Source organism: Pleurodeles waltl, chromosome 6 (genome assembly GCF_031143425.1).
Source record: "Pleurodeles waltl isolate 20211129_DDA chromosome 6, aPleWal1.hap1.20221129, whole genome shotgun sequence".
Lineage (NCBI taxonomy): Eukaryota > Metazoa > Chordata > Amphibia > Caudata > Salamandridae > Pleurodeles > Pleurodeles waltl.
In genome coordinates, this window is record NC_090445.1 from 1221825554 (window position 1) to 1221846130 (window position 20577).

The following is a 20577-nucleotide window of genomic DNA, read 5'->3' on the forward strand; positions in this document are numbered from 1 at the left end:
CATTGTAAATGCTTGTTGTCTCTGGTTTCAGCTGACGAGAACCAGTTATAGGACTGGCAGAGGTCATGAAACCCAATTCCTACCTGGGCATGCTCCTGCTCCTGAGGGAAGTCTAGAACAGTTTTGAGTGATGGACTGCCAACATTGAGGCAGTTACTGGCTCGTTTGCGGATATGGCTAGCACTTCACCTGCTGAGAAAGGACCCCAAATCCTGCTGCCAACCAGGATCTGTATCCGATCTCTAAGGGGCCAAGCGGTATGCCTCCTTTTGCTGCTATTACAGAGCCACAAAATGGAGAAAGGTTTCCTGCTCTAAAGTGTACCAAGTTGACCTCTGGTTCCTGAAAGAGCCCTTGCCTGGAGAGAAATTAGGTTCCTGGAAGCCTCCCTTGAGAGCCGTATGGATTGACTTGGTTGTAGCAGGAAGCAAGAGCAGAGATGCCTGTATCCTCAAGAAGCCGTCATGGAAGTTTACCAGAAAAGCACCAACAATGTTAAAAGCATGATAGTATACTAGCGTGGCAGATAACTCCCCTGATCCCCCAGTCCTCTTGAAGCAGAGCCGTTTGCTGGTTGCTTTTCCTTGTTACAGTTTCTGGTGTGAGTGCGGTCCCTGGTGCCATTTTCTGGGTAATGCACACAAACTGAAAGTGACTTATAGCACACCATTGTTTCTATAGGACCAATTTGCCATTGCACTTCAAAAATCCATATTTCAGATCAAGCATTTTGTATCTTTAATTATTACTTGTTTTGAGTTTTCTAAATTGGTTTGGGAACTCTGTTTAACTTCAATGTTGATTGGTAGTGGTCGAAGTATTTGCATTCAGAAAGAAGTGTGTTATAATGAAGGAGAGGACAGAGAGGTTAATGAAAGGAAGCCAGAAATTGCAGCCCTATTCATAAGAGCCATCCTGGATATGGTGCAGTTTCATGTCTTCCCTCCAAAGTGGAGATTCCAAGACATTCAGGCTATCATCCTGATATTTCAGCGGCTGTCCTGGATCTCAGTGAGGATGGTGTTGAATCTACAATGACTATTGGCCTCTTGCACCCTGCAAGTGAACTATACCAGATGTCACATGCGGGCTCTGCAGGGAGATCTGAAGTCCCAGTGTTCACAGCACCAGGGAAACCTATCAAATTCCATCCAGGCTACAGAGGAGACGGCAAAGGATGTGCAGTGGTGGCTGTGAGACTGTGATTGGCCAGTAGCAGACTCCTATACTTAGCTTACCCAAAGCAGATGGTGGTGAGGGATAAACAATTACTGGGCTGGAGTAGGTCATTTGGGAAAGGTGGAGCTCAGAGGACTCTGATCCCTAGCGGAAACCTGCCTTCACATCAATTTGTTGGAGTTGCAGGCGATTTGCTTGATGTTGAAGACCTTCCTGCCATTCATCAAAGACTGCAGCAAGCTGGGCAGAGTGGTGTCTTGGGTCCTGTGGAGGGTCTGTGCCTTTGGAAGTGGCAGACTTACAAAGGCATCTCTCTGGTCATGAACCAACCACCTGGCGGAATCTTTATATGCCATAATGGACACAATCAGATTCCATCCTCTAGCAGATCACCAGTGGCAGGTACACTCGGAGGTGACATAGGGTGTTTTTCAGCAACAGGGACGACATTCATTCAATCCTTTCACCACTGCTAAGAATGCGCATTGTCAGCAACGACTGGGGACTTTCCAAATGTGGATGCCCGCTATGCATTGGTCTGTGAAACACCAGTGTTTCTCTGAGACTGATCTGTTCCATTCCACCAGGCACCTCCTTTATGCAGCTAGGTAATAATTCTTGAGATGGGGTATTCCCAATCTACTGAAAGGTAGGTATGTTTCTTTGACAGTCAAGGCTTAATGCACATAATGATTGTTCAAACAAATGGAAAGAGCCTCTGCAAAGCATACCTAGAGTCATGTGAAATATTGAGACAATTAGACAGTGTCACTAGGACATCATTTCTAAGGAGTGCCAGTTTGTCTGTGACTACCTAATTTTATACCAGCATTGAGTGGGTTAGATCGGATAATTTCAACCAATAGTTCCATATGACGGACAAAAAGGAGGGGGAAGAGCAAACAATGCTGTTTCATGCCTCTGCTCACATCAAGGGGCGGAGACAGTATTTTGTTGACCTTGACTTTAGTGGTGGGGTGGGAGTAACTACAAAATATCCATGTCCTAAATTTGGGGCCAAGGTGTAGCTTGGTCAGGACTCCCCATTGGAAGGGTGACTGGCCATGTCAAAGGCTATCTTGACATCGAAGCTACAGGGTTGATTTCTTAGTGTGGGTGGCTTTATCAGGGATGTTTAGTACTTGCTTGATGTTATTTCTACACCCCCCTTTCAAGGATAAAATCAGTTTGATCGAGGTCCACCAGTCACTGCATATAAGGCCTTAGCAGGCGTTGCAAAACACCTGCAAATGTTTTGGCATAGGTCTGTAGGATGTGAATTGTGCCTGCCTTTGCCCGGTTTAGGGATCACCGTAATAACCACCTCTTTCATGGTGCATGTGAAGGATCCTGTCGGGCATAGACATTATATAAGTGAGTTAGGATTAGTGCCAAGAGAGGACAGAACATCTAATTGAACAAAGTGGTGACCCCATCTGGACCAGGGGCCTTATTGGCTTGTAATTTAAGAGTTTGGGTCGGGACAGATGCTAAATAGGACTTTATTAGTTTCTGGTAGGGTTTTACCACAGTATAGGTTATCTTAGAAATGGCAGAATGTTTTTGTAACGTCTTCATCTTCACAGATCATTTTTCCTTGATATTGACTACTTGTTCTATGTTTCCTTTGTGAATTTTGGCCCTACGTTTACAAGGCACCAGTTTCCCTGCTTTATTCCCCCTTTTAGTAGCGTTGTCATAGGAGTAGAAGTGCATATTCTGCCTTGTATTTTGTTGAGGACTTTGTTTTTTCCTTTCAAGTGACAAATGCTGCCACACTTTGTGGCCCTTCTTGTTTATGGCTGTCTTTGAAATCTCTGACCCTGTTCTAAACATCCATTCTCTTATACCTTTTCTCAGTATTGAGTTTTTGGTGCTAAGAAAATCTTTGGAGCACCCCAAAGGACCAAAATGTGGGTCACTGTTCCCTCATTGTCTTGTAGGAAGTTTTGAATTCCCTGTTGTAAAAGATAGCTCACTTTTAATAATATTGTCATTTAGTCCCCAAGTATGTTTGGGGTGGGGACAGTTGCAGGTCACACAATGTGATTATGCGTGGTCCAAGAGTGCTGAGACATCATGGACCTCATGCCAGATCTTCACTAGAATGTGTGGTGTACCCAGGAAGTAATTGCGTCTATCATACGTCTGAAAAGGGGCAGAGTAGAAAGTGTAGTCTCTACATGTGCTTTCTTAGCTTGCCATATATCTGCCAGGTCTTAGTTCCTCAGCCAATCCAAACTTTCCTTGGACAAGGATCCTGCATGGCCCACCCTTTGAACTGAGCTGTCTAGAGTTAAATTGAACAATATATTCAGGTCACATCCCACAAATATTTCCTGATCTGGAGAAGCCATAATTTCTGAGAATGCTTCTTTAGGGAATTGGTTTTCATTGGGGCGTAAATGGAGCCAAGAGTGAAGATGCAATTGGTTTAGGTGATCTGTACCACTTTGAGCATCCTGGGGATCTTGATGAGTGTGTTTAGGTCTTTCCCATTGAATTTGCTAGTCAGGAATTTTCCCCCCACCCAATACCCCATTTATTCGGGCAAGAGGGAAAAAGATCTTCCTTGAGTACCATCAAGATCTAAGACTGGCCAAATTTCCATTCAAAAGATGAGTCTGTTGCAGAAGGAATATGTCACAATTAGACTCCTCTTGCATATTCAACATCCAAATGCATTTTACCAGGGTGTTAAGGCTTTTGACACTGAAGCTCTATATCTTAGTCATTAAGATCCCTTAAAGAAAGGCTAAGGCATCTAAAGGGAGTGCCAAATGAAGCCAAAAAGTTCCATTCAGAAGTAGATGGCTTTAAGTGTGCAGTATATGTAGGAGCTTGGTATAACTGGACCGGAGCTACTGAGAATTCATAACAAGGAAAATGTTTAACCAGTTCAGATCTCACTAATAGGGGATCCCATTAACTGGGAAAGGACTATGAACCAATACACTGGGGCCTTGAGTGTACCAATCATTTGCATCATCATCAACCGTTCCTCCCTCTGCCCCAGCTTAAAGACGCCACCTGTAAAGTGGAGTTCTGCTTCCTTCCTTCCCCTCTTACACATGAAGACCAATGGCATTCTGAAGTTGTCAAGCTATAACAGTTATCCCTAGAGGTCCCATTTACTCTGTGGTCCCTCGTCCTCCCAAACAAAAAAAAAGGTCAGCCCCTTCTACCTCTTCCTTCTGTAGCATGTCTATGACTGCCCCTCTTTCTCATGGGACTTTTTTTTGAGGAATGGTAATCCACCTTCTATGATAGCGCACCAAGGTGTCCCTGTCTGAAGCTAGGGATGATGAGAAGGGACCCTCTGATTAGACAGATCAAGTACATTTTGGGCTTCCCAGGTGGCAAACATATTGTAAGTCTAGTCATTCCAAGTAAACATTAAATGTAAGGGATGACCCTCAGCTCTACTTTACTCCTTTCTCTCTCAAGAAGATGGTTGATTGCCTAATGGAGCAACCATTGTTTTTGCAAGGTGATTAGGGATAAATCCTGATATAATTATATGTTTGTACTTTCAAAGGAAATCAGACCTGCATGTAGGAGGCTGGCCTGGTGTGTGGTGGACACCTATGGTGTTGGCACCTCTGATTAGTGAATGAAGACAGTGTCTAGGAAGCTAGGGCTCTTTGGAGGCAGCTGTGGATGAGCAGCCAAGACTTATCTAGGAGGAGTGCAAAGCACTTGCAATATCACAGCAGTCACACAGCATCTTATCACACATGAAAGAACCAGCCTAGGAAAATGCAAGAGGAAACAAAAGAAGAGTTGCAAGGCTGAAGCGGATCAGTATGGTCCAGGGGACTCGGCCCTTGTAGGGGAGTCTGGGCTGACCCTCAGCAGTCAGGAGATCCAGCAGAAGCAGTCACAGCCCCCACAGGCAACCTACTTGCAGCAGACACAGTAAGTTGCAGTGAGAGCCAATCAGCACACCCGGAGAGGAGTCCCACGTTGCTGGAGCAGCAGAGAAGGAGACTGTCCTTACGAAGATGAAGTGCTGGAGGCCGGGGCTACTTGGAGCCTAAAGGTTCCTTGGAGCGGGAGACAACAAGCCTTGATTGCTGCAAGAGTCGCGGTGCACAGGGGTACTGTCCTGCAAGGAGAGACAAGGGCTCACCATCTCCCAAAGTGGACAGAGGGCAGAGAGGACCAAGGGGACTACTCCAGACCACCACCTGTGTTGCAAGATCCACGCAGTTCCAGAGGAGAGCAGATCCACGCAGCCGGATGTCGTCGTCGTGGGTGCCTGCAGATGCAGTGGAGTGACTCCTTCACCCTAAGGAAGATTCCTTCTTGCTTCTTTGTGCTGGCGGAAGTCCTGCCGACCCCAGAGGATGCACAGCTGGGAAAATGTTGCAGTTGCTGGAAGGAGCCAGGGAAACAATGTTGCAAGGAGAGGTATTCTCGGGAGTTGCAGTCTTGTTGTTTCCTGAAGTGTCCAGTTGCGGTTCCGGTGGCCAGGAGAAGAAGTAGACGATGCAGAGGAGTCCTGGTGGGGTCTTGCACGCCAAATCTGGGGACCCTGAAAGGAGGTTTGAGCACCTTGTCCTGTGACCATCTATCAGTAGAGGTCTCAGACGTCACCTGCCTGACCCGGCCACTCAGATGCTCCCAGGGGCCTCTGCACATCTTGGTTCCAAGGTGGTAGAATCAAATGGCCACCTGGAGGAGCTCTGGGCACCATCCCTGGTTTGGTGATGGACAGGGGATTGGTCACTCCCCTTTCTTTTGTCCAGTTTTGTGCCAGAGCAGGGACCGGGGGGGGTTCCCTGAACTGTTGCAAACCGTTTTATGCAAGAAGGGCACCAAATGTGCCCTTCAAAGCAAACAGGTGGCTTGGGGAGGCTACCCCTCTCAAGCCTTGTATCACCTATTTCCAAGGGAGAGGGTGTTGTCTCCCTCTCCCACAGAAACTCCTTCGTCTTCCCCTGCCTGAACTAGTCACGCAGCACGGTGCAGAAACTTGTCTGAAGGGCTGTAGCGCCACAGGCTGCCTGGAAAACCCTGGAAGACTGGTAGTAGCAATACTGGGGGGTCCTCTAAGGAGCTCCCAGAGTGCATGAAATCATACAACCAATACTGATATTAGTATTGGTTTGTAATTCTGACATGTTTGATACCAAAAATGCCCAGGTTCGGAGTGACGATTATGTAGCTGGACAAAGGTGTCCAGTAAACGGGTAAAATGACTTCCCCGCACTTACGAAGTCCAGTGCAATGGAATTGGCGTTTGTAGGGGCACTCTGCTCATGGAGGGGTGCCATCTCACACAGGGACCTACACTCTGCCCTCTGGGCTAGGAGGGCCTACCATAGGGATGACTTACAGTGACCTTGTGTAGTGACCTGTGATGAAAGGGTGCATGCACCTTTTCACACAGGCTGCAATGGCAGGCCTGCAGATGCATTTTACATGGGCTCCCTTGGGTGGCATAATACGTGCTGCAGCCCATGGGGGGACTCCGGTGTCCCAATGCCCTGGGTACCTAAGTATCTTATACTAGGGACTTATAAGGGGACACCAGTATGCCAGTTGTGGAGTGCACAAACATCCAAGGTAACCAAATTTGGAGAGAGAGAGCACAATCACTGGGCTCCTGGTTAGCAGGATCCCAGTGAAAACAGTCTAAGCACACTGATAGCAGGTCAAAAGTTGGGGGAACCATGCCAAAAAGGGGGTACTTTCCTACACTGCATTGAGGGCTTTTGATATAATGGCCTCCTTTTGTCTGAAGTGGTGAATACAGATTAAATCACCCAGGATCTGTCTCTATAATGGAATGAATTACCAACACTATGTGTCCTATGCAGCTGGTATTTGGCTTCCAGTAGACATACCTACACTCAATGTCCTCCTTTTCAGCATCATGTAAAGCTCCTCGTATCCTGATATTTGACCTTCTATATCTAATTTAAAGATCCTCAAGATGACAATGGAGGTCTGTAGTCTGCTCCCAGAGGTCCAGCATTTCCCTACAACAAGTCTTGCTCCTATTCTCTAGCATCACTGGCATCTTCTAGTCGAGACCCTCTGTCACTGTTCCCCCATATCATGCTGCACCTCAGAGGGCTTCAATATCGTTCTGAAGTTTGTCAAACAAATCCTCCATAAAGAATAGCTGAGAGGTGCATCTGTGGGCCCCTGTATTTGCCTTTGTGGAGGGGGGTACAGTTGTCTACATCATTTGCCCCGATCTTTGTAGGTGTCTTATCTCTTGGCCACCTCCTTGGTGAGATTTATTTTGCATTATTAGCCTTTTTGTGTTTGTGGGAACCATATTGGTGGTGGGGTGCCCAACATACTTGCTGTCAGGAGGGCACCTATTGAAGGAAGTCAGTCTTTTATGATCTTGGTGGTCTGGGACCCTGTGCGAGTGGCAAGGAGTAGACGATATCCCAGTCTAATCTAATGGTGTGTTCCAGAAAGCCCCACCCCTCTGTCCCCAAAGATACATGTCCGGGGAAAAGGCTAAAGCACTCCCAATTCTGGCTTCAGCGAGTGCACCTCAAGTAAGATTTGACAGCAGTCATAGCCTTCTGCCCCACCTGTAAATTCCCAGTGCCTACCTTGAGGAACCTGTGGCCCGGCATTCACTGTCAAATATGATTCAGGAAAGTGATTTCTGCTGCAATGTGGAGAAGAGTTTCACCATATACTTGAGCGCCCCTGACCGCTCTCTCTTTGCTGTTTTGTCCAGGGGTTCACCATCATGTGGAGCACGCTGGGCCTGTAGTCTATTTATTGTTCAAGGGTTTTTGTGTCTGTGGGGAAGATTCTAAATTGTGCTGTGAGAATTGCATGTTGTCCTCATGGGGTGATACCACTTGTCTAGCCTGGTGTGACTGCAGATTTTATGTGTAGATTAGCCCAGGGCTTAAGGGATGTCTATGATCCGTGCGGCCATTATGTTGACTCTCCACCTTGGCCACTCTCGGCCCGCTTCTAATGCTGTTTCTGCAGGTGGTGAAGAGCAGCCAGTCTGGGCTAACCCATAATACCACAGGGTGCCACCACTGCGGGGACAACTGCAATCATTGTTGGATGGTGGGCAGGAGAATGGGGAATCGATGAGCCTGGCACGGAGCTAGAGAAGGAAGCTCTCACACTGTCGCCATCATGGACGCACTCTAATATGTGCATTTTAAAAAGAACTATCCTTTTGATTCACAAGCTATACCATTCAAAGACTTTGACAACTTCACTTGCGTTTCTGCCTTTTGACAGTTCCGACTTTGAGTCATGAATTAAACTATATGAAGAAATGTGACATTGCTTCTTAATTGATTTTTCTTCTTTCCTTAATATAAATGCCAGGGATGAAGACAACTGTGAGTGAGGCAGAGCATCCCTTGCTTTGTGAAGGGACTCGACGAGAAAAGGGGGATCTGGCCCTTGCCTTGATGATCACTTACAAGGATGACCAGTCTAAGCTGAAAAAGGTATGTATTGTTACTTGTGTTCTTTGATCTACTATGTTCTTGCTGTTATCAATCTGCGCTCCTTATCTAAGAAAACTGTTGTATGTATGCTTGCCATTAATGGAAGGTACTGTTGGCTCTGCTAATCTCCAGTTGAAAATGTTAGTGTTTCCGAACGTCTCCAAGGGTGAAAAAAGGTTTATATTGCAGGCTGAATCTGTTATAAGTTTACATACGTGGTAGGTCATCCTTCGGTGAATATGTCCTGCACTTTGTTTTAAAGGTTGGACCTTGTAGGCAATGACTCTAGGCCTGTCTATAATGAGATTCTCCTTTAACATCAAAATGCAAAGAACAACTTTCCTAACTTGAAAGGATTCTTCAGAATGTTTTTTTTTCTCTGTCAGGTTCAGTCTAACAAAGGTGAGCTGGGTAGTATCTAAATGTGAGGGTGTTGTTTGCCGATCTTTATTTCTGCTTTTTAACCCCTTTCACAACATAGATGTATTCATATGTTCATTATTATTTACATATATTTCATTATTGCCATTTCAATTATGTCTATGCATATTATAACAATGTTTTGTTATAAAGTGTAATAGTTGACATTCCATATATGCATACATTATGATGTTTAGATGGAAACAATGTAGCTTTAGCAGCATGTGCTAGGGAGTTCACAGTTTTTGGTTACACCTTACAGCCCATATCACGGGATTCATTATTTTCTCGTACTAATGCTGAGAAGTGTTATAGAAGTCTATGTGAGAATCTTTTGGGGAGAGTCATGCTTCTCACATTCTAGGAGGAGCTGCTGTGACAAACAGTTTGTGATAAGCCCACATTGGCTGCCAGTGTCTTACTCTCTTCAGAATAATGCCAAAACAGACTAAGTTTGGCCTTGTCCCTGGGGAATGCAAACATGATGAGCATTTGTTGTGTGCACCATCGGGGAAGCTTCTATTTTGTCAAGATTTTGATGCTCATGTAGACATTAGCTAGGAATAGGAAAGAAGGGAAATGAGTGAATTGATTCCATTTTAGATTACATCAAAGGTTGACTTCAGTATCACTCATGTTGCCACTTTTCATAATGTATGTTTTGCCTGTATCCTACTCACAATATTGCTTATACGTGCAATTTGCTTTTTCACATACCCTGCACTAAATCAAGGCATTAATACAAAAATAAAGCCTTTTTAGTTGATAGCATGGGATTCTGGTGTGTACATGCTTTGGGGCAGGTGTTCCTGTAATCCACTCTAAATAAAATGTAGCTGACTGTCTCTGGCAGAATTTAAAGATTACCCAATAAGCACTATTTCCAGGTAGACTGTGGGGATGTGTGGGTCTCATCCTGTCTATTACTCCTACCAATCTGATAACTTGATCCAAACCTGGTCCTCCCTGAAAAGTCAGAGTCTCTAAGGCAGCATTTCAAAGTCGGCTTAGAAAAGTATATCATGATGCCCAATGTGGGAGTTTGGATGTCTGAGTAATCTCACGGGCCCAGTACAAGTGTTTTTTTTTCTTTTTAGTCATTTTACAGCTTAAGCATTAATCTTCACATGAAGCATTTCGGACATTGATAGGGGATTCAGCAAGTCTATACATTTGAAATATTTTTCATGGGTAGAATTTCAACCAGTAGAGGTTGCTACTAGGCGTTGCATCTACGCCTGCACCAATTTCTGTGCAATATATGTAGTCTGATCATTATGAAATCCTCATCAGCTATCAGAAACATAGTTTGATGGGGGTTATCACACTTAGTGGAGCCCATTTCAGAACATACTTGTCCTGTGATTGAGAGATCTACATTGCATCAGAGGGCTTGGGATTTGTAGTTCAGGTACAACATTTATTGACATAATTATTGGCTGTGTATGGAAGACTTAGTATGTATTAAAGATGTTAGGGAACAATATTGGAGACCCTTCAGGGCCTCCTAAGCAAACAGTCTGCAAACCGGACATGCAGTCATGGGCAAAGTTCTCACTAAGCAAGATGAAATTGAATTTAGAAATATAGGGAAAACTAATAAGTTGGAAGCGGTCTAACCTCATATAACACCCCAAGACAAGTGTATACTCCTAACTTTCCTACCTGTAGATAATTTAAGATACAGTGAAGTATATTTCATAGTGTATATATCACCACATACGATATGCTAGTTTTAGCAGTATTAACAGATGTTCTGAAACAAATAAAAATGAGCATAGAGCTGCTACAGGTGTTGATGTGGGTATAAAGTTAGTAGGTAATTTTGATACCAGTGTCTGGAGATGGCTTCTTTAAATGATCATGAACTACCCAAAATTATTTTGGAAATCTATTCATCTATATGTTGAAATATTTTGTGTATTCTTCCTGTAAATCTGCATTTTTGATAGAGACTTCAAGCTGCTGATTCCTCTATACTGATACCGTTACGCTCTGGAAATGGCGTGCAGAGCCTATATAGGCACCACTCCTGTACGTTAACAACAGTTCCTTTCTATCCACACCCCAAGATGCCGATCCAGAGTTGCCGTTCGTCTCTTTGAGACCCATTTACCTCAGACAGTTCTTCAAAAACAGTGTGCAAGGGAAATGTTACCTCCCAAAACTACATGATTGAAACTCTGTAAGGATGGTCACAAACAAATGTCTGTGACTGATCCTCTAATAACTAAAAGAAGTGAACCCTCATACCATATCATTCCAGGCCCTCTGAGATCTTTCTCAAAAGACCCTCTGCCACATATTCTACCCTCAGCGGTGAATGTTACCACTGTGGGGTGATTTTGTGGGTAGAATCATCACGGGGTCTCCATTCACTTCAATATCCCGTTATCCAAATGAACTGAAGGATTTCTCACTGAGAAGGTAAGTGAAAGAATGTAAGTTAAAATTACCTCATATCCTAAATTCCTTTTTATTAGTGTCCATTAAAAGAATAAGGGTAAGATTAAAAACAGTGACTCTTTGAGGATCAGCAATGAATCCTACACAACTAAAATTAAGTTTGACATGTTTCAGCCTGACACAGCCACTCAGGGTCCATGGCTTTCATCAGGACCCATTGTTAATTAGATTACCTGCAACGTTTAGGTAATTACCAAATGTAGTTTTGATTTGTGGTTCAACTAGTGCCGCAATATTGGGAGCACAGAAGGAAATCTCAATGGGAGCTTTCCCTCTATCCCACCACAGGAAAAGGCCTCTATCTGGAGGAATATAGTTTTGGAGAAGCAATCAAAATCTTCAAAAGATCTGTAATGTCACCCTGATCCGAGTGAGTGACTGGTCCTCATCAGATCTGCCTGTGGGCGAGGCGTAACTTGGTAAGCCAACATGGTGGCTGCTCTCGATTAGAGATCTTCACTGCCGGCCAACATAATCCTTCAAAACCGCCTCCCGGGGCTCGGCATCACTCGATGCCTGTGCCTCAGTGAGGGCCAAGGTGCCATCTACCCCCTCGCGGATCCGGCCGCCAAAGCCCTACCCCAACAATCAAAATCTTACTTAATGATGGCCTGCACACTGGTCCAGATTTGGCACCCAGCGACCTTACCTGCCTTCAGCTGCGTCTGCCTGGAGAGTGAGGTGATTCCTGAGAATGCTGGAGTGGGTCGATACCTATTGCCTTGCTGTGAGGGAAGAGACCAGGAGCTATTGTGAATGGCCCATTCGGCTGTAACGAAGACTTGGCATGCTGGGGCTCTCAGGCCCTGGTGAGAGGGAGCAATCCCCAGATGGCTGGTGACACATGCACGTCTGTCTTCCCCCCCTGGTGACTGTCTAGGGCAAGTGGAAAGAGGAGGCTGCCGCGTTTAAGGCTGGCCTCATGCTCAGCAGATCCCTTGCTCCCGAATGCAGCTGCTTCAAAAGTGCAACATGCCATGATTGACTCAGGGGCGGTGGTGACCACAGCCTCCTCTACACACTCGGGCACCTTCCCGCTGAGGAAACAGTGACCAGGAGGCACTAAACACGGCCCTCCCAGCAATACCAGTGCCCAGCTGTATGGAGGAAGAGGCCTGCAGGCTGGGAACCCCGGTTGGGACCCAAAGCGAGGAGAGGACTCCCTAGCCGGCCGAAGGCCCACGCGCTCCCCTGCGATCAGTGAACCAAAGCAGCGGGACCATGGGAGCTGTTAGGTGCCCTTGCCTGCAGTCCCCCAGATACGGGCTGACAGTGAACTTCTGGGAAGAGGAAGACTACAAGGTGGCATAACTGACCAGCCGGCCATAATGGCTGTATGCCGCAATGAAGCTGAGTCCATAGACAAGGTCCCAGCTGCGAACCAAGGTGAAGGGGATGGTACCATCCGCTGCTGGCTTAGCTGTGGCCTTTGCCACCTATGGGGAAAGGTCCCCTGCTCGCTGAGGAGGCCCCACGGGTGGCTTGAGAATTTGTCTCTCCGATGCCATGCTGCCCAACATGCGCTGTTGACTGGGCTCCTTGAGGACCCTGTTACTTCAGGAGGAAATCCTGCACATCACCGGTGGACTTTGGCACCACCCTGAGAACTAGGCATTTGGCCAACGCATATCCCTCTCTTGCTAGGTGTCTGGGGAGGGCTACACCTACTGTGAGAAGCTGTACCTCCCCCATGAACTGGGCATTCATCTTCGACCTCTCTTTTGCCTGTTCTCTTTACCTGATCTCCCACTGATGCCATTGCCTCTTCCTGCCTCCATGTTTTCCATTTCTCTTGCAGTGGGCCACCTGAGATATGCTGTGCACAAGCTGGCACCTCTGGTGGTAGTCCCATCGACAGTTGTGCCGGAAACCCCCCCCTGCCTGAAAATTCTCCATGCAGCCCACCTCCAACCGAAGACAAGCTCCACAAAATCCTTGCACCCATTGAAAAATACAGAATCTCCATGGAGAATAAGAGGACCTCTCTGGTGGCTGAGCTGAGTTTTCTACAGGACTATCATCACAAACTTAAAGACAGAGTCACAGATGGGGGAAAAGGAGTTTTCCTATGTTACAACCTCAGGTAGTCACCAGCCAACACACACTCAGCGACCTTCAAAATTGAGTGAAGGTGCTAGAAGAGCAGATGGAAGATGCTGAGGGCTGATCCCATTGGAGTAACATCCAAATCATATGCCTCCTGTAGGGGCTGGAAGCCAAGTCCCCCTAGCCTTCTTACAGGGCTGGTTCCACTCTTTCGTCTCCACATCTGACCTCACATCATTCTTCTCAATGGAGAGAGCCCAAGGGTTCCGGTGAGGCTGCCGATACCAGGGGCGCCACCGCTCCCCATGCTTGCCAAGCTCTTCCACTTTAGAGTCTGCGATACCATGCTGTTTCCGACTATACTCTTGCAGTTCAGTGCCAAGGGGCATCCTTCTTAGGAGCAAAGATTCTACTTCATGAACTAGGCATTCAATACCCCCTGTTGTTCCCACCTGACTCAAGGTACTTGCAGAGGATACATCTCTTTTTTGCAGACCCCAAGGGCGTCTGGGACTGGATTGATAGACACCACCCCAGACTGCTGACGACCTCCGAGGGGAAGTTTATCTGTCAATTAATGGGGGGAAGGAGCTTGTCAATGAAACCTTCCCACGCTCTACGATGAACAAACCCCAGCACTGGAGCAAATGATTGAGATCCGGCTCAGGGCTCTGTATTGTGGCGGCATCTTTGGAGCATAATGCCAGCTCATCAGAGGAGGAAAGGGCCCCCATATTTTCACATCGGATGACGAATTCTCAGAAACAGACGGACCCCATCATGAATCTGATACCCCAACTGGTCACTCCGCAAACGGCATAATATGATCGTGAACAATCCTGTTTACTCCCAGATCGCCGTCAACTTTGGCATAAACTTTGGCTTCCCTTCACATTGTTCAACCCCTTTACACATTTGCTATGGGGGGATTGGATACTGTTGGGGGTGGGGATGTTCTTCATTCCCTTTGCCCCCCTTCCTTTTCCCTATACCGTTGACGCTGAGCCACTGATAGACCAACTGTTGTGATTCAGGGCGATTCACGCCTGCCCCTTGTCTCGCACCACTGAGTCACCAATCCCATCTTCATTCATGGTTTGATATATTAATCAGTTCGGGCTTACTGCCTTTACAGTAGGCTCACCATGTTGTAATGGTTCATTTCCCTGATTCCCACTGCAGTCTGGCCAGGGCAGAACATCTTGTTATATCCACCACAGAGGGGGTGCCATACTGACGCTCTCTTAGATGCTCCTCTTGATCAGCCTAGTGTCCCCTACGGGTGGATCCTCCCATCAACCCTATAGCCTCACTCAATATAACTTTGTTCCTCATCCTGAATGTGCACACGGCAAAGAAACACTATTCAGTTTATTCCTATATTAAACATTAGAATGCACACATCAGATTCCTCCAGGAGTCACCACTTAGGAAAGCATTAGAGAGGGCTCACTGTAGCTACCACTTACTCTGACTACAAGGCGTTAATCTGGATTTTCCCCAGGGTCCCTTTCTAAGCATAGATACCATTGTAGATGAGGAGGAGCGATATGTCTTTATAGAAGGCCGTCTCAATGGCTACAAAATCCTTCATGAGTAGCATATATGCCCCCAGTTTAGACCAGAGGCCTGTTGAACTACATTATCCACGGTGCTGGCACATAGAACTGGAACACCATGGATTTCGGGTGGCGACAACAACCGTACACTTGATTTGCAGCTAGATCGGTCCCACCCACGTTACCTGCCCCGCCCCCCAATATGCCTAAACGGAACGTTTGGCAGAGTGGGCTTGCGGATGGTCACTTGTGGACCCGTGGAGGACCCTACATCCCCACTCACAAGTCTACTCATTCTGCTCCACAGTGCATGACATCTATGTGCATCTCAACCACTCTCTATGCTCCGACTAACTAGGCCATGTTGTTTACGCCAAGATGCACACCTAACAGACATGACGTGTAATGCCCCGGTTCCCACTTGGCTTCCCCCCCAAGAAACAATGGAGAATCCGGCCTTCCATGAATCCCAATGCCTAAACATTAACCAATACTTTGCGCAGAACCGGCCCACGGCATCCACCGGGGTGTTCAAGTGGGATGCCTTTAAGTAGTTACTAGGTGAAGGTGTTTGCAGGTTTTGGCAGGAGTACTTGAGAAAGAGATTAGGGAATCTGAAAAACAGATCACCACTCTGGAAAAAACTGTAATCTTAAATGCCTTCAAGGGCCGTATGCTGACTGAAGCTAAAACCCAACACGTTGCTTTTTTGCTGCAGCTGTGCTGCTTCAGTCGCAGTGCTTTCATAGCCAGAGCGCACCAAGAGGGGGACACCTCACTTGCGGTGCCCTTGATGGTAACTGTATTGAACTGTAAAGGTGACACAGTCCGATACCATTGAGTGCGCCTATGCCACTCCCCAGCTGACCTTTTTGAGGGTGACCTGAGGAGGACCCTTTTGTCCCTAAAATATCAGGTACAATTTTGGAAAGCTCTGCCCTTATCTACGAAAGGGAAAAAAGCCCTGTCCAAAATGATAGTCCTACATTGCCATATAGGAACATACTGGATTCCCACTGGTGGCACTGAGGGGCAAATGGAAGGAGGAATTTGGACGGCCACTCCACAATGCAGAGTGGAATAGTGCGTTGAAGTTCCCTCAGCTGGTGGCACAGAATGCCAGCTTTATGAGCATACGGTTCACAATTCTACACAGAGCCTACTTGACGGCAGAGCAACTCAATCACTGTTGCCCTCCTGCATACCTAGGCTGCGTGCTGCCGGGCGCCATCTGGAGACAGAGGTTGCGAGCACACTTTGCGGCCTTGCTCTTTTTCCCAAATGAACACTCACCCTACAATGGAGAGTGAATCAAGCCCCTGCGGTGGCTGCCTGGCTTGGAGTGCTGCGACAATGGAGGAGGGCTGTGAGTGAGGCCCTGTGCTATGAAGACGCCCGGCCCCTCCAAAAACGTCTAAATTTGCCAACCTGGGACACTCTTCTAGGCCATTTTCTGCAGCTCACCCGAAACAACAACCTACACCTGCAAGCCCCACTCCACCAGTCTCCACCAGCACTCCTCCATATAAGGCTGCATCCCACAACCTCTCCCAGCGGTGTTGCTCCTCGTTACCACCAAAGGCAGTGGAGATCCCACTGGCTCCTGTACTCATTCCTTAACACCAGCCACTATGCAGTTGCCTCCTTACACCAGCCTTACCCTCCTGTTCCTTGCAAGCACCACCTCTAGTTCTGCCCCTGAATACAGATCGCCATCCCTCTTGCCCAGGTCCCCATGTTAAGTCCACCCCCCCTCCCCATTTATCTGCCCTGAGCCAACACCCTTAGCCGGCACTATGCAGTTGCACTCTCCCCCCCATCCCACTATGGTACTACTTTGCTGACTTTAATATAGTGCCTACTGTCAGGCATATGTATGTGGGTAAAATTATACTGATTTTTAAAATAAAATCCTTCAATAAAAAGTTTAACAAAAAAAAAGTCTGGTGTGCCTGTGGTTGCCTAAGGCTTGCAGTGAATGTGCATCGATAAGGTGAGAGTTTACATAGCTAAAGAATGTAAGACTCTTCAATGAGGCTCGCCCAAGTTAAAAGGTCGGTCCAAATCCCAAAGTCGCTGTCAAGGTCGGTTTTTGTCCAGATCAAAGTCTTTGAGTAAATCTAAGGTAAAACACAAGACATCAAAGCTGGAATCAGCCCCTTCCCTGCCCCTCATGTTCTCCTGGGAAGGTGCAAGGGTGACACCACATAACTGGATCTCACTCCCAAAGTCGATCCACATTGATCACTTTCCCGTAACTTTTTTCAGCACCCCGAGTGTCCGGGGTCGTATGCTTCTTCCAAACAAATCAGAGTTCTTCAAGGCCATGCTCCTACTCTTTGGTTCCTTGGTGTTTCCCTCTGGTGCGCCTCTGAGCCCCACAGTGCCGAGATGACTTTGGTCTTGATTACCACCAGCAGGTTTGCCCTCTGTGTCAGTTAGACCCTCTGAATCTGTATCTGGAACGCCTCCGGCCTGACACCACCACCGACTCCATGGGCCAGCCCAGTCCCGGGGCATCAGTGTGGATGCTGACTCCATCAATGCCGGAGTACCAAGTTCTTCTTCTTTCTAACTTGCTCTGGCCCCCTGGTAACTACCAGATTGCCAGTTGCCCCAGATGATACTGCACTTTTATCTTAGCTTCCCTCCTTTGAAAGTTTGGTGGTGCAGACATCTACAATTAGAACAAACTCAAACTACTGCTACCACCCAGTAGGAAGTCAAAACAGATGGAAACATTAGAAAATAGTTTTTTCATACCCTAGCCTAGCTTTTCAATCTGTGAATTCCAGCTGCCTGCTAGGAAACTGTTCTCACACCCTTTTAGATTCTGTAGCTCAAGTCCTTGCATATGTCCCTGAAGACTTTTGCCTGTCCTCACCTAGGCTATTCAGGGCAATCATGGTGGTGCAAAGTTTATAATTAATTGTAGCTTGGACACTACCGATTCCATTGGGCAGGACATTGACATGACTGTTGCCATTCTCTGCCACACTTGGCTGGAGACCGCCCGTTTTTCGGGTGATGTCCAGTCGTCGATCATTGACATGCCGCTCAACCAGGCTCGCCTGTTTGGGGCAAGGCAGACTCCGATCTCAAGCGGTTTAAGGAGAGCAGGTCCACAGCATCCTCCCTGGTCTTACCTGCCTCACCTCGCCAGCTGCATCAACTCTACCGCTCTGCTTGCAGTCTCAGCAGAGGTGCCTTGTACCTCCTGCCTATCCAATCTCCACAAGGCACCCAACAGTTTTGCAGGTGAGGCTCTAGTGCCCATTACCCCCACAGTCAAGGTCACTGGGCCACTCTTCCACTATCTCCCACTGCAGCTCCACCTGCCAAACCCATTTAGCATGCCCTTAGTGGAGCACAGCCACCCGATGGGAGGCACTATCTGATTAATCTTGCTGGGTAGGCAGGCCACATCATCAGACAGGTGGGTCCTGCAGATTGTTTGGTGCGGATAAGCTCTACCTTTTATTCTCTCGTCGCCACACCTTTCACTGAGCAACTGACTGGGGCCAACTCTCCATTTTGCAGGAGGAAGTGCAAGCCCTTTCCGCCAAAGGGGCTATCAGGAAGGTGACAGCACCAGAAGTAGAACTTGGTTGTTATTCCCAGTACTTTCTGATGCCAAAGAAAGACAAACGCCTTAATCCCTTATAAGACCCGCACCCTCTCAGTGCCTTCCTTCGGAAGGAGAAAATCAAAATGCTTCCCCTGGCCCTAGTCTTTTCTGCCCTTTACTCTGGAGACTGCATGGTGGTGCTTGACCTGCAGCATGCCTGTTTCCCTAAACCTGTCCTGCGGGCCCATTCATGCTACCTGCAGTTCTTAGTGGGACAGGAGCATTTTCAGTTCTCTGTGTTCCCCCTTTAGTCTCACCCGCACCCCATCTGTGTTCATTAAAGTGTTGGCAGTGGTAGCAGCACACCTTTGCAGATCAGGGGTGCCAGTCTTCCCCTACTTTATTGATAGGCTGTTGAAACTGTTGAAAAGGGGCTCACTCCCGGCAGTCATCAACCACTGCCAGACTAGGACAAACCTCCTGTCATCGTTAGGGTTTACTAGCAACATGCCAAGGTAACACCTGCCTCATTCTCGAACACTCTCCCCTTCTATGTAGCCATTCTGGACACAGTTTTGTGTCCAGATATTCAGGCTGTGATCCTGATCTTTAAGCCTCAGTCCTGGTTTTCAGTGAAGTCAACTGTGAGGCTGCTGGGTCTGAAGGCCTCCTGCATTCTGCTGGCCAAGGACGCCAGGTGGCATATGTTGTCTTTGCAGTGGGCCCTGAAGTCTCAGTGGGCCTAACATCAAGGAGACTTCTCCAGCCATGTAAACATTTGAGAAGACACTGCAAAAGATCTGCAGTGATGGTTACTGGACAGTAATTGAGTCTACAGCAAACCCCTCTCCTTCACCACCGAGATCTGACAGTGGTGATCTATACAGTGCTTCTAGGTTGGGGCAGCCATCTGAGAGAGGTGGAGGTCTGAGCAGTCTGGTCTCCTGTGGAGTCCCAGCTCCAAATCAGCCTTCTAGAGCCGAGAGCCATGTGCTTGGCCTTGTTTTCAGATATTCATGGACAACACCACTGCAATGTAGTACTGTTACATACAGGGCTGGATGGAGGTCACAGACCTTATGCCAGTAAGTCCATGCACCTCTGGAAATGGCTGGGCCACCAAGGAAATTTTCTGATAGTGAACCACTTGCCAGGCTCTTTGAATGGCAAGGTAGACAAGCTCAGCCTTCAACGCTTAGTGGATCACTAGTGGCATTACACACGGAGGAGGTGCAGGGTCTCTTATGCGAAATTTTAATTGATTTCTTCACCACTGCTGAGCATGCCCAATGTCAGCACTTCTGCATGTTGGAGTTTCCAAGGCATCTCTCGCACAGAAATGTGTTTATCCTCAAGTGGAACTAGGGAATCCTCATGTCTTTCTGCTGATACAACCCCTGCCCCGAATTCTCAAGAAGATGTGGACCGATGGGCCCAAGTCATCCTACTGCCTCTGTATTGGGCAAAGAGAGTATGGTATCCGGAACTCCTGGGCTTAAGTATTTGTCCACTGATTAGGCTGCCCCTCTGGGAGGATCTGCTGTTGCAGCAGTAGGGCAGGTTTCTCCCCACAAACCTTGGCAATCTCCACCATCATGCTGGGAGATTGACCACATTCGATCAGCGTCCGGAGGTGATTAATATCATCTTGGTCATTGAGAGTCGCTCAAAGAAAACTGTTGACACCTGTTGTTAGGACAGATATGTAGCTTAAATCGTCACTCGGCAGATAGATCCCCTCTGTGGGGTTCTCTTGAGTGAAAAAAGGCAAGGCTATACAGAAGAGAACAAGCTCCCACTGGATTGTGCTCTGCAATAAGATCTGCTATGCATTGGCAAAGAAGCAGCCTCCAGATGGACTGAGTGCTTCTTCTGCCAGGGCCAA

General features: G+C 47.3%; 1 protein-coding gene across 2 annotated transcripts in view; it reads left to right on the plus strand.

The window, feature by feature from the left end:
- The window catches only part of ZSWIM8 (zinc finger SWIM-type containing 8), a 2332791-nt gene that overhangs the window by 1038901 nt on the left and 1273313 nt on the right, over positions 1-20577 (plus strand). For both annotated transcript variants that reach the window (XM_069240531.1, XM_069240532.1), the window contains exon 15: positions 8509-8633. In XM_069240531.1, the coding sequence (XP_069096632.1) occupies positions 8509-8633 (125 nt within the window). The remainder of the gene's footprint in view (positions 1-8508; positions 8634-20577) is intronic.